Source organism: Lissotriton vulgaris, chromosome 8 (assembly GCF_964263255.1).
Source record: "Lissotriton vulgaris chromosome 8, aLisVul1.2, whole genome shotgun sequence".
NCBI classification, from domain to species: domain Eukaryota; kingdom Metazoa; phylum Chordata; class Amphibia; order Caudata; family Salamandridae; genus Lissotriton; species Lissotriton vulgaris.
The window spans coordinates 82,064,763-82,078,146 of record NC_141696.1 but is presented as its reverse complement, the minus strand read 5'-3'; the positions used below and the strand labels follow the sequence as shown (position 1 = coordinate 82,078,146).

The 13,384-nt window shown below is 44.1% G+C and overlaps 1 protein-coding gene across 1 annotated transcript in view; it reads left to right on the top strand.

Moving 5' to 3' along the window:
- LOC147693453 (uncharacterized) overlaps window positions 1-13,384 on the top strand; it is a 177,743-nt gene that overhangs the window by 149,978 nt on the left and 14,381 nt on the right. Inside the window, exon 11 of the mRNA XM_086933734.1 lies at window positions 9,880-10,003. Within this exon, the coding sequence (XP_086789860.1) occupies window positions 9,880-10,003 (124 nt within the window). The remainder of the gene's footprint in view (window positions 1-9,879; window positions 10,004-13,384) is intronic.

Sequence of the window (13,384 nt, the reverse complement as noted above, 5' to 3'; positions counted from 1 at the left end):
TTCCTCTCGGGAAGCGGCATACCTAGCCTCAACCTATGACTCTCCCTCTAATTCCTCCCCCAAATCTATGAACCAAGTAATTACGGGAGTCTGAAGAGAACACCTTCCACCGAGAGACCCTAGACCCTCAGCCCACCTAACCTCTCTTCCCAGAGCCCCGTCGACTAAGAATCCAGGCAAAGAAGGGTCCCCCATTAACTGCATGCTCCTAAACTGCAGATCAGCCTCTAAACAAGCACACAAACTAGCAGAAGCCATCCTCTCCCATGACATAGACATAACATTCATCACGGAGCACTGGCTCAATAATCTCTCTTACCCCAGCATGGACATGCTGGTGCCTCCTGGATTCACAATGATCAACAAAGGCCGACAAGAGCAAAGGGGAGGGGGCGTAGCAATCATTCACAGGAACATCATCTCCATCACAGAAATTTCATCCTGCCTGTATAGCACCTTTGAGTGTCTCTCAGTCAACATCAAGACATGCGATAACAGGCCATCAATTTGCCATCTCCTTTACCACCCCCCAGGCAACTCCTCCGAATTCGGGGAACACCTTTCTGACTAGATTGCACATTGCACACTCGGTAACTCAAACAATAAAATTCTAGGCGACCTCAATCTAAGATGGAATGAAACAATAAACCTGCTCATTCAGTCCCTAAACAACCTCCTACTAGAAAACAATCTGACCCAACACTGCTCAGAAGAAACTCACCACAAAGGAGCAACACTTGTCGAAAGCAATGCAATCACCATTGACCACATCCTTCCCATATACTTGTCCGACCATCACATCATCCTTTTCTGCATCAACCAAGCGGTCCTAACTCAACACTCCAAGCAGGACCCCCCGCCCAAATGGGTTAGGAACACAGCTCAGAGCCCTCGAGCTGTTCTAGAAGAAAGAATAAGCTCGCTCCTCCCCAACATCACTGATCACCTCTCAACTATTGAACTCACCTTTCTTTACAACTCTAATATGACTCTCACCTTAGACAGCCTTGCACCTCTGAAACTAAAAAAAATCCAGGAGCATTCCATCCAGATCATGGTTCACCACTGATATCAATGAAGAAAGAAGACATCTAAGAGCCTCAGAAAGAATCTGGAGGAACAATCCCACCGCCCTCCATCGCGATCAACTCCAAGCAGCCCGCAGGAACTTTTCATTGACAAAATCGCTAAGATCAACCTCTCACTTGGCTCAAATCTCATCCACTCCGCCGAGATCCAGGTGTCTGAATCAAACGATTGCGCCTCCTTAAACCCCCCCCCCCAAAACAATGGTCTTCCTTCCCATTCAGGAAGCAGAGATAATCAAACTAATCTCCAATGCTAAACCCTCATCCCACGCCCTGGATCAGTTACCCCCTCAATCTACCAAGGACCTGAAGCTCGCCCTAGCTCCACTATGGTGCAAGATCATTAACGGCTCACTGAGCTCAGGAGTAGTTCCAGACTGCCTCAAAGTTGGCCAAGTCGCTTTACTGCTGAAAAAGCCAGGTCTAGACACAGAGGATCTGAACAACTTTAGACCTGTATCTTCTGCCCAAAATCTGGGAAAGATGTGTACTTCCTCAGCTGACCCAACACTTGGACAACATCAATCTCCTAGATCCCCACCAATCGGGCTTCAGAAAGGGCTGCAGCAGTGAAACCGCAATCCTCAATGTCATAGAGATCTACTCAAGTCACTTGACTCGGACCAATGCTGCCTTCTCATCCTCCTAGACCTATTGGCTGGATTCGATGCAGTTGATCACAAACTGCTCATCAAGGTTCTACAAGAAAGGGTTGGTCTTGAAGAGACGGTCCTCCACTGGTTCTCTTCCTTTCTCCACAACCGCTCACAAAGAATAAAAATTTTAAACTTGGAGTCCGACCTCCACCCCGTCAACAGGAGTGTTCCACAAGGATCAGTGCTCTCCCCTCAGCTTTTCAACATTTACATTGAACCCCTTACCACTCTACTCAGGAAATCCAACATCCCGTTCCACCTATATGCGGAGGACTCACAACTCTATCTGGAAACCACCTCCATTGACGACATCCAGAGACTCAACGCCACACTCAGAGAGGTACAGTACTGGCTCTCAAACAATCACCTGAAACTCAATCAAGAGAAAACAGAAATACGCCTCATCTCCAACAAGGACGAAAACCCACAAATCGCAGAATGGCTCAAAGCTATTGATGCCCTCAATGGTAACCTCATCCTGGCGGATTCGGTAAAATCTCTAGGTATCCCCCTAGACCCGAAACTGGACATTAAAAAACATATTACAAGATCCGCAAAAAGTGCTTTCCTCAATTTGAAATTACAGTACAAAATAAAATCCTACCTCCCGCCTAAGGACCTTCAACAAGCCACACAATCACTGGTGCTCTCCAGATTTGACTATGGGATTGAAGTCCTGACTGGGACAGCAAAATCCCGCCTCGCCCCCTGAAAACAACCTTGAATGCAGCAGCCAGAATGGTCACGGGAACTAAGAAATTTGATCACATCTCGCCTGCACTTCGAGAACTCAAATGGATCCCAATTGAGTTGCAAGCCAGCTTCAGAACAGCCTGCCTCACCCACAAAGCCCTGCACACAGGCAAACCGGAATACCTGGCTGCCAAACTCAAAAGGGCCGGCCAGTCCAGGAACCTCAGGAGCACCAACACTCTGCTACTCATCCTGATGAAAACTCGCAAGCAAAAAAACGCGGCAAAATAGTTTGCCGGAAACGCCCCCAAAATCTGGAACTCCATCCCCCCCACATCAGAACGATCATCTCATTTCCAAAATTAAAAAATCTGCTCAAAGTCCTCTTCCTCGACCGCTCTCGAGCGAACCGATAGGAGCCAAGGATACACCCTAACCGGCACTCTATCTAACTTTAATTTTTGACCGGAGACACTGACTCGGATCTAGAAAACTTTTTGGACACTCGTCCTGTGTGAACAAAGAAACTTTTTGGAGTCCCGTCTTGTTTGACTTGCACCCTCCATGCCCCTCTGCGCCTTTGTTCGCCCTAGACCCGGTCCGATCCCCATGTTTTACTATACTCTGTACGACCTATTGCACATAATTTACTTGATCTAAAGCGCTCTGATACCCTCGGGTCCAGCTAGCGCTAAATAAATTCCTAAAATAAAATAAATCTGTATATATATATATATATATATATATATATATATATATATATATATATATATATATATATATATATATATATATATATATATATATATATCCATATATATCCATATATATCCATATATATATATATATCCATATATATATATATATCCATATATATCCATATATATCCATATATATCCTGTACTCCGTTTGTCTCCAAGCTCGCACGGACCTCGAGGTGCTTTACAGATCTTTATTTGGCAGAAAGAGTCACAGACGTTTCGGCTCAGCGGAGCCTTGATCACATGACAGCGTTTTCTATGTAAGGTACACCTTTTAAAGTGAAAGCAAGTTGTCAACTCAAATCACCTGTGCAAACTTACTAGTAGACATAGAAAATATACTATGCAATGTACCCAACTCTGTTTGTACTTCAATTATCTAAATAGATGTAAAATACATTTGTAGAAAATTCATATATTCAGTATTCTGTACAGATTCAATTATTACATGTGACTTGAATTATAAATGGAATTCATTAAAAAATCATGGTAAAATACTCATATCAAATATACTGATCCGTCTAAAAGAAACCTTATTTACAACTATATACATCTCCTACTGCATGTTTCTTAACTTTGTAAATTCAGATTCTGATGTTAATTCTAAATTTTAGGAACCTCGGATTGCTGGCTAAATCCATATAAAGTGCTATGTGCTAATTTTTCAAAGTGCAAAATGTGCTTTAAAGTGCATTATTCCGACAGAATGTGCAAAATTGGCAATATTAGTGCAAATACGCATATTACAATACTCCTCGGTCCTAATATTTGTCACTTGTAAACGGTTTAATTTTACATATATAATATTTACTAATGAGGAGGAGAGTTAATTTATCGGTTTCTGTTATCAATCTACAATTTGCATTGTAGTTTCTAATCAAAGACGGGATTTAAATGATATCACATTTCAAATAAGTCACAAGAATCTGTAAAATAGAATGCTATATGGGTACCAAAGTTACCATGTCTCAATACTAATTGTTATGGAACGAGTGAAAATAATAACCCAAACCCAAAAATTAAAAATAAACTAATAATGAACCCTATGTTAAGACATCCTTGCAGTGTATTTCATCATATTGGTTCTTAACCAGGTTAAAAACAGTGCACAGTGAATAATGTAAACAAAAAACATAAAAATGTTCTCAAAGCAGCATAGCATTTGCAGTTGAAATCACTATATTCTGTGTATGCTCGCAGCCCCCTCGGGATCTGTCCCAGCCTTCACCCAGCCGGGTGATTGCCTTGGACATTATCCACAGGGGGGAGAGCGTACACTCCTGATAGATTGAGTCTTTTAGAGCAAGCAAGTGTGGAGGTCTTCAGTCACATTCAACCCGTGGGGCACCTTAGTATTGAGCAGGAGGATATATTTCGTTTCCAGCTTTCTAAGTCTGGTTTCCCTATCTCCACCCCTTTTAGTATTGATGACCGAATCGATAACCCAGTATCTGAGACCACTGTTGTTACTTTGGTGGTGGTCCTTGAAATGGCGTGCAACTGGATATGTGCTGTCCATATTAGTTATCGCTCGCAGATGTTGTAAAATGCGTTTATGGACAGCATTCCTGGTGCTGCCCACATACTGTAAACCGCAAGGACAGCGCAAAACATATATTGCGTATTCTGTCTTGCATATTAGTACTTGGGTTATCAAGTGTTCTTTCCCTGTAAACCCATCCTTGTATGTTTTGGTGTTTTCACCATGAGTACAGGCTTTACAGATTTTACAGTTGTAGAATCCTCTATTCCTTTGCCACCACTCTGTTTTAATAAAGGGATCTGGGTTAGTTTTGACAATGTGATCCCTTAAAGAGGGGGCTCTACTGTAGGTTAAAGAAATAGACTTGGGCAGACTTTTGCCTATCACATTGTCCCTCAGTACAATGGGCCAGTGTTTATTCACTATTTTTCTTATCTGGTGGTGTTGTTTAGTGAATCCTGTTATAAGTCTGAAGCATTCAGGCTCAACTTTGTCAGGTATAGATGTATCTTGACTGGTAGGCTCCCTGTCCGCTTTCCTGATAAGGAGCTCCTCTCTACTCATATTCATGGATTTTTGCCCAGCTTTGTCGATCAACTTTTTGGAGTATCCTCTTTCAAGGAATCTCTCCCTGCTCTCATTTTGTGCCTGCTTCAGATCCTCGGGGTTGCTGCATATGCGTCTTAATCGCAGCATTTCCCCATATGGGATACTGGAAATAAGATGAGCCGGGTGAGCGCTAGCCGCATGTAAAATGCTGTTGCCAGCTGTCTTTTTCCTGTAAACCCTAGATTCCAAACGGCACCCCTTGGTGTAGAGCTCAGCATCTAAAAAGGTAACTTTATCCTGACTGAGTGTCGCAGTGAATCTGAGATTGAGGGGGTTGTCATTAATATCCTCAATGAATTTAAGGGCCTCCTCATGACTTCCTCTCCATATGACGAACAGGTCGTCTATAAAGGTGAACCATGCCACAAGATTATTCCTGATGATGTGCTGGTACCCAAGCCCGAGGACCAGTTCCTCCCAAGCTCCCATGTGCAAACATGCGTAGCTTGGGGAGAAACGGGCCCCCATTGCTACCCCCTGTTTTTGGCGGTACAACTGTTGATTAAACAAAAACACATTATTTGTGAGGCAAAAATTTAACATGTCCAACAACATTTTAGTGTGCTTTTCATTGCCTGGTTCCCTTCTGGATAAATAGTACCGTATTGCATCAAGACCATCACTATGTGATATACTGGTGTATAATGCTGTTACATCCAGTGCTATCAGCCAATCCCCCTCCTGAATCTGTACTTCCTTGATTTTTACTAGAAAGTCCCCTGTGTCACGTATATATGACCCCAACTGCTGGACATACCCTTGTAAAAAATAATCAATATAGATTGAGGTATGTTCAAGAAGGCTCCCTCGTGCTGATATTATTGGCCTTCCCGGTGGATGGATGGGGTCCTTGTGTATTTTGGGTATAAAATACAGAATCGGTGTAACAGGGTGTTCAACATTTAGATAGTCAAATTCAGTGTCAGTAATGAGTTTGGCTGACCGCCACTTACATAGCTTGCGGTGATATTCATCTTTGATGGTCAGGAGCTCACGGTTATTAATCTTCTCGTAGCATGAGTAGTCATTTAGTTGGCTGTAAGCCTCTTTATCATAATTTGTTTTCGTCATGAGGACAACATTCCCCCCTTTGTCACTGCTTCTGATTACTACATTTTTTTCTTTGTTCAGTTTATCAGTCAATGCCTTATATTGCTGTAGCTGGGTTGAATATCTGCGCTTAGTGCCCCCCGTCTTAATTTGCAGTTTCTTTAAATCCGCTACCACATTTTCCTGGAAAATATCGATATTGTCTCTTAACAGGATGGGGTAGAATGTTGATGGGGCTCTGAATTGTGTGGTTGATGTTATTCTGTTACCACTCCCATCTATCCCCCTGTTGGTTTCACTGGTACTAGGGGTTACATCATATCCCATTCCTTCAGTCTCCCAGAGCTCCCTTAAAGTACGGGTCCCTTGTGATGCCTCAGGTTGCTCGGTCTCGACTGTTAAATCCGTATCTGATATTACTCCATCCTTGTTTTTTATGGCATAAAATTTGCGTAGCTTGAGCTTCCTAACTGCCTTATACACATCACATCTCGTGTTGGCATAGTTGAAGTCGCACGGGGGTGTGAAAGAAAGGCCAAGTTTGAGAATATTCTCCTCATTCTCTGTGAGTGTTAATTCGGTGAGGTTGACAACAGTGCGGTTGGAGGTTGCTTCTATTCCTGTTGAAGGGCTTTGGTTCGCCCTGTTCCCCCTCCTCTCTTCTTTTGCGCTCCTCTTTTTTGCCATCCGCGCCCTCTGGCGGCGCCTGTAGTTTGCCCTGTGTTTTCTTGAATGCCCCTTACATGGGACCTCAGGGTGTTCCGCCTGTCCTGGCCTAAAAAAACAATCTCCTGGCCCGGTGTGAGTTTTGGTTGATTCGCCGCTTCTGCCTGTCTGCGGCGGTCCGCTTCAGAATCAGTGTCTGGATCAGAGCTGATTGTGGCATTGGAGGATTCACTCGTTCTGTTGGCTTCCTTGGTTGCGGTTCCGGACTGGCTTGGGGGATTCTTTCTGTTCATTTGTTGTTGCTTGGGGCCACCCCTGCGCAGAGTGTCAAACTTACGCGCAAAAGTAAAAATCTGGCCAAGCTCATAATCATTCCTGTCTCTCTGGAATTTATATGATTTTCTTGCCACAATTTTGCCTCCTCTTTCTTTAGACGCTGTTGCATGATTTTAGATAGTCTATTCTTCTCGTCTTCTTCCCCCAGACCATCGATTTCCTCTTGTAAGTCCGCTATCTCAATGAGGAGTTTGGCTCTGTCTATGTCTGCGTATTTTATGAGCACCTGCACCTGACGTCGCGATGCTTCTAAATTAATTTCTGCCCACTCCTTCATCAAGTCGGCGTTTGGATTTTCATAGGTGGGGGCTGTTAATATTCTTAAACCCCGTGGGATGCGGTTCACCTCAATGTAGCGCTGTAGTGACTTTGACTCCCACCACTTGGCTTGCTCCTGGAATGACTTTTTTTCCAATTGCTTGAAAAGTTCTTTAATTTTGGTTGTACTGCTGCCACTAGCTTCAGTGTTCTTTTTCCCTTGTATGTTATCCGGGATAGGGGTGTCATCGGAAAACATTGATGCAGCTAATGTTTCCCGCTCCCTTACGCTGTCACCCGACATCTTTCTGCAATATTCAAAATACTATGCTGGTGCCGTCTAGCTATCCGTTTTTCAATCACCGGCAGTCTAAACTTGCTCCCAGACTTGTCCTCTCTCCTTTCCCGGCCGTATCAGTTTTTATTGAGCTTACTTGATTTAGCGTCCTTATCTTCAGGGCTGTAATTCTCCGTTGTGTTTGCTACTCGAGCCCGAGTCGCGTACAGCTTTGGGCGCTCGATAATCCTTCGCTCTATTTTCCGGTCAATTACCGGAAGCCGGGGGTCAGACGCCGTACTCCTTCCGGAGCTTGCAATTTCCCTGAACGCCGTTCAGAGAAGGAATCCGATTCTAAGCGTCTACCAGTTTCCAAGGAGGGTCCCGTGTAAAGCCAGGACGACTCCCACTGGCTATATCTCCTGTACTCCGTTTGTCTCCAAGCTCGCGCAGCTCGCACAGCCAGCAAGCAGACTCCGGACACGGACCTCGAGGTGCTTTACAGATCTTTATTTGGCAGAAAGAGTCACAGACGTTTCGGCTCAGCGGTGTATATATATATACACACAGTTACATTGTCTGTCTGTCATGTTAAATCCTTTATCTCCTCTATACTGAGCACAATCTGTTTTGCTTCTTTTTGCCCTGCATTGGTAAAGCAGACATTAATACGGTGAACAACATTTGTGCATGCAACGCATTTAGACAACATTTATGAATGGCTGTGTTTACAGGTGTTGACATAATAGTCACACCTATTGGCTTTGCCATATGCTTGTTTTTGTGTGCGCCTAGGTGCATATTTCGCATTTCTTGTCTGCATGCATAAGTGTGCACTACCCTTTCGTCTGCTTGTTTAAGATTTAGCCGGTTTGCTTTATACAGGTGTTTCGTTTTTACTGTTCTCTTCTTTAACCCTGCAGTGACTATGCTGGAAAAGTGGTTCTTGTCACATTGATGTGTGCATCGTTTTATAAAACATGAAAGAAATGATGTGGTTACTGACAGACTCCAAAGCATTGTTCCCAAGACTGCATAGATGAAAGTCCTAATGTTATTGAAATTGGAATATCCAGTGTTCTTTCTCAACGAAAGGTTTCTGCGTCACATACACATACATAATCCACTTCCATAGCCTTAAGTCGCAATTATTAGTTGATGCCTTGTCCAGAATGTTTTTTTTTTTTAATCTACAATATCCTATGCTTGACTTTTTCTAGCATTCTAATGCGCATGATCTAGGTCCTGCAAATAAATGCAATGACTGATCATGTCATGTTAAATGGGGTTTGTCAGTCCCAGTCCATCGAGTGTCTGGTAGTGTGAAGGAGCTGCAAGACTGATCTTCAGTGCGCACTCTGATGGACAAAACGAGGGCTGTTTCTGGCTGTAGAACTTACTGACACCGCTGGTATCCTCACTCAATCGGAGACTTGTAAAGTGCGGCAAATCACCCGTGAGAGTCTCAAGGCGCTGGAGTTCCTATCTGCTTAGTGGTGAACTTTTCATATGAACAGCCAGGTCTTTAGTCCGTTCCTGAATAGTAGGAGCCTAGAGTCAGTCCTGGGGTGCAGGTGGAAGGTTGTTCCTAGACTTGGACCCCAGGTGAGAGAAGGAGCAACCTTCGCTGCTGACTCAGCGGATCTGGGAGGAGAGGTGGACACAGCAATTGAGGTGTTCTACTGACCAAATAAGCAGTGTATTCTTTTCTGGGACATTTTTGTATCAATGGGCATTGGGAAGAGAAGACTGATAACAGGCCTCTGATTCCTTTTTGGTGACGACAATAAAACCTGTTGTTTGTTCTTACTATATATAATCTACACAAACTCAATTCTGCTCATAACCCTGATACTGTGTACCACTACCCACTTTTGGGAACATAAAGCATGCTATGTAAAATCAATTTGAATTGCATCCAAATATACTTTGTCTCATCCTCCTGTATTTCCAAACCATTTTGGTCATTCATCATCTTGACTGCGAATGTTTTTTGTTATAGGTGCCAGTGACATTCGATGATATTGCATCATGTTTTTCGGAAGAGTGGAAGGATTTGGAAGATTGGCAGAAGGAGCTCTACAAGAACATGATGAAGGAGAATTCGGAGGCATTGATGCAACTGGGTAAAGATTTCATTCTTAGAGAGTGGAACCCCTTTGGCAAATCAGGTTAGAGTTCCTTATCCACAATCAAACATGCATCCAGTGTTCTGGGTTCTGACGCTTGTGCGTCTATATAATTTCTAACGTCTATGTGCCCAACATCAGTGCCTTTGCATTGATCTACCAAATCTCCTGATTTCCCAATTTGTGGTAGACAAGGGTTGCCATTTTTCAATATTTGATATTGAAAGTTTTTATTTCAGAGTGGAAAAAATACTCGATTTAACATATTTTACAATGTGTTACTGACCTTGCTATGTTAGTAGGAGCTGTGGCCTTAACATACTCGCTAAATGTCAACGATGGGGGAGAGAGAGATAGGATCATTATTGCTTTTCCCATCCAGTCATCTTTTTTAACACTCTCCCTCTTTTCCTCTCTAGCTCACTCTCTTGTTCTGTCTCTCTCGTTTCTGTTCACCCTGAGGTGGTTCGTGACTGACACACTATAGCTTAGAGTCAGAGCCTGATCAGTAAATCCATCCAGAATAAAGAGTAACCACTGACTGTCATACCACTCAGAGGTGACTACCAGTTGGTGGCAGTCAATTATAACATTAGGGGCATGGACCCTCTACCTTCATCCCTGAAGGAAAAAAGACATACAAGTCTTTTCCCTATAAATCCCTGCGTTTATGCCTTTCTTGGGGTGTGACTTGTAGCATGAGCTGTTAGGTGTGAGAGATCAGGACACTGTTTAGGACTACTGGTAACCATTGAGAATTATGTGCATGTGCACAGAAAGGTTGAGCTGCTGGAGTCTCCTTCCCCTGTGAACACAACAGCCCCCTCCCCCGCTTGCACTTGTTGTTTATTTATTTTATTTATTTATTTTATTTGAAAGGTTTTATATAGCGCTGGCTAGACACGGAGGTATCGGAGCGCTTTACATGAGTATCAGACCATAGTTGCAAGTTACATCACAAAGGTTACACAGTTATTAGAGCATAGCTACATAGTTACATGTTAGGTTGAGACAAACAATAAGGAAATATGCGTCAGGGAAAAAGCAGGCAAGGACAGAGATTCAGGGGAGAGGGGGTAGGAGCAGGTGAAGTAGACAGCGAATGAAGGAGGGGGAGGGGGAGGGGGAGAGACGCAGCATGAAAGAAGAGGGGGGAGGGTGGCAGGGGCACAAACCGGTAGATGAGTAATAGCTGCGTCCAAAGAACAGTAAGCTGTGATCGCAGGGGAAGTGTTATCATTCCCCCAGCTCCATTGCGAGAGGCTCCCTTTACGCGGTGGCCTCTCTCAGAGGGGTCTCAGACTCCAAGGCCTACCTACCGGATCCTTCCCAAAAAAGGGAGAGGGAGTGCTTTGGCAAGGGGCGCCAACCATAGCTCAACTGTGAGTGGCTCCCTTGGCGCTGTGGACTCTCTCAGAGGGATCACTGAGACTCCAGAGTATAAATAATTGAATCTTTCCCCAACAAGGGGCAAAGGAGTGCTTAGTTAAAGGGCACAAGGAACAGGGAGGCTAGGCGGTGTAGCAGGCAAGGGGAGAGATTCAGGGGAGAGGGGATAGGAGCAGAGGAAGTAGACAAAGAATGAAAGAATGAAAGAGGGAAAGCGGTGGGGAGGGCGAGAGACGGAGCATGAAAGAGGGGGGAGAGTGAAGGGGGCACAAACCGGTAAACGGGTAAAAAACACGTCCAAAGTCTGGTAAGCTGTGATCCCAGGAGAAGTGGTATCATTCCCACATCTCCGCTGCGTGAGGCTACCTTTACGCAGTTGACTCTCTGAGGGGTCTCTGAGACTTCAAGGCCTACCTACTGGGTCCTTCCCCAACAAGGGGAGAGGGATTGCTTTGGTAAGGGGATCCATGCCATGCCTCAGCTGTGCGTGGGTCCCTTGACGCTGTGGAACTCTCTGAGGGGGTCACTGAGACTCCAGAGTATGAATATTGGATCTTTCCCCAACAAGGGGAGAAGGAGTGCTTAGTCCAAGGGCAACAAGGGACAGGGGGCAGGGAGGCGAGTCGGAACTGGCAGGTCAACAGAGGGGGAACAAACGGCAAAAGAAAAAAAAAACATTAATTACAGAAAGATAACACATTTAATACCAGGGTAAATTAGCGATCCAGAAAAAGACGGGATCCACGAAAGGCAAGGGTCAGGGAGGACAAAGGGAGGGAGTCAGCAAGTTGAAGAGTCCCACAAGGAAGAGATACAGATAGCAGAAAAGGAAATGTATACGTTGTAGAGTCACTCCGGAGAGAGATGCAACCGGGAAAGCTCAGAATCACAAAATAGTGATATTAAGTACAAAGAACTACTGCATATACTAGTGGTTAGAGTTGTAACTATGCAAATAGTAAATTCACTCAGGGTTCCATTTTCACAACGATTAGGCTAAAAACGATTGTATATTACTTTTCAACAGAGTGAACGGAGAAATAAGACATCCAAGGGAGTAGAGGGAGGGAGGTGAGGGAGATGAGATAGGTGTTAGGAGAGACGGGGGCCTAGTGGGCGAGAAAGAGATAAGGCCGTCCAGCCGAGGAGCAATGTCTGAGGGTCGGCAGGATGAAGTCCAACGGACCGAGGGAGAGGACAAGAAACAACAAAATGATGTCTCAGTTCGCGATCCGCCATTTCACCCCGTCAGTTCCCAGACACATCAAAGTTATCGTTATCAGAATTGAGACTTAGTCTCCACAATCTAATTATGCGCTGTTGCGCATAAATTGATGATGTGCTTTATTTAAAACACAGAAAAAGCCACTTTTCTTTCATTTGTTGTTTATTTTTGCCTTGCATGATTTTATTTAACCTCAACCTTTTATGTAGTGTCAACCTTTTTCCAATAAATTGACTTGTGTATACGTTTGGGTTCTCATATGTAGAATCTTCCTTGGTGTTGTCAGCAGTTACTGTGCAGTATCCATTGTGGGTAGTGTTGCTTAACACGTTTGTCCAAAGGCCATCAGTACTATTAGGTAACCAAAGAACCTTGCTTGTGACCATTTCATCTCCCAAGCTCTGGAACAATGGATCAGATAGTTCTGGACTGAAGCTGACTGACTGTAGCCATTGAAACTGGAGTTGTGAATGCGCAATTCCCTCGGGTCCCTCAGGTATTGAAAGGGTCAAATACGGTCACCTTCAGTTATGGAGGTTGTTCAACGATGCTGTTCGATCATAGGCAAGGCAGGAAAGTTTCACCAGCTGCATAAACCAGGCAGTGCCTTGTATTTGAGCTTTGTCTTTTCTCCCGACTAGCTAGAGTTAAGGAAACTAAGGAAACGTGTAGGTCCTAGGTGGTCTCAGTTTCTCTTTGTAGTTTCGTCAGTTAGTCTAAGCTTTGTGTCAGTCTTTCTGGCACCGAGTGTTGTTCACCTCTCT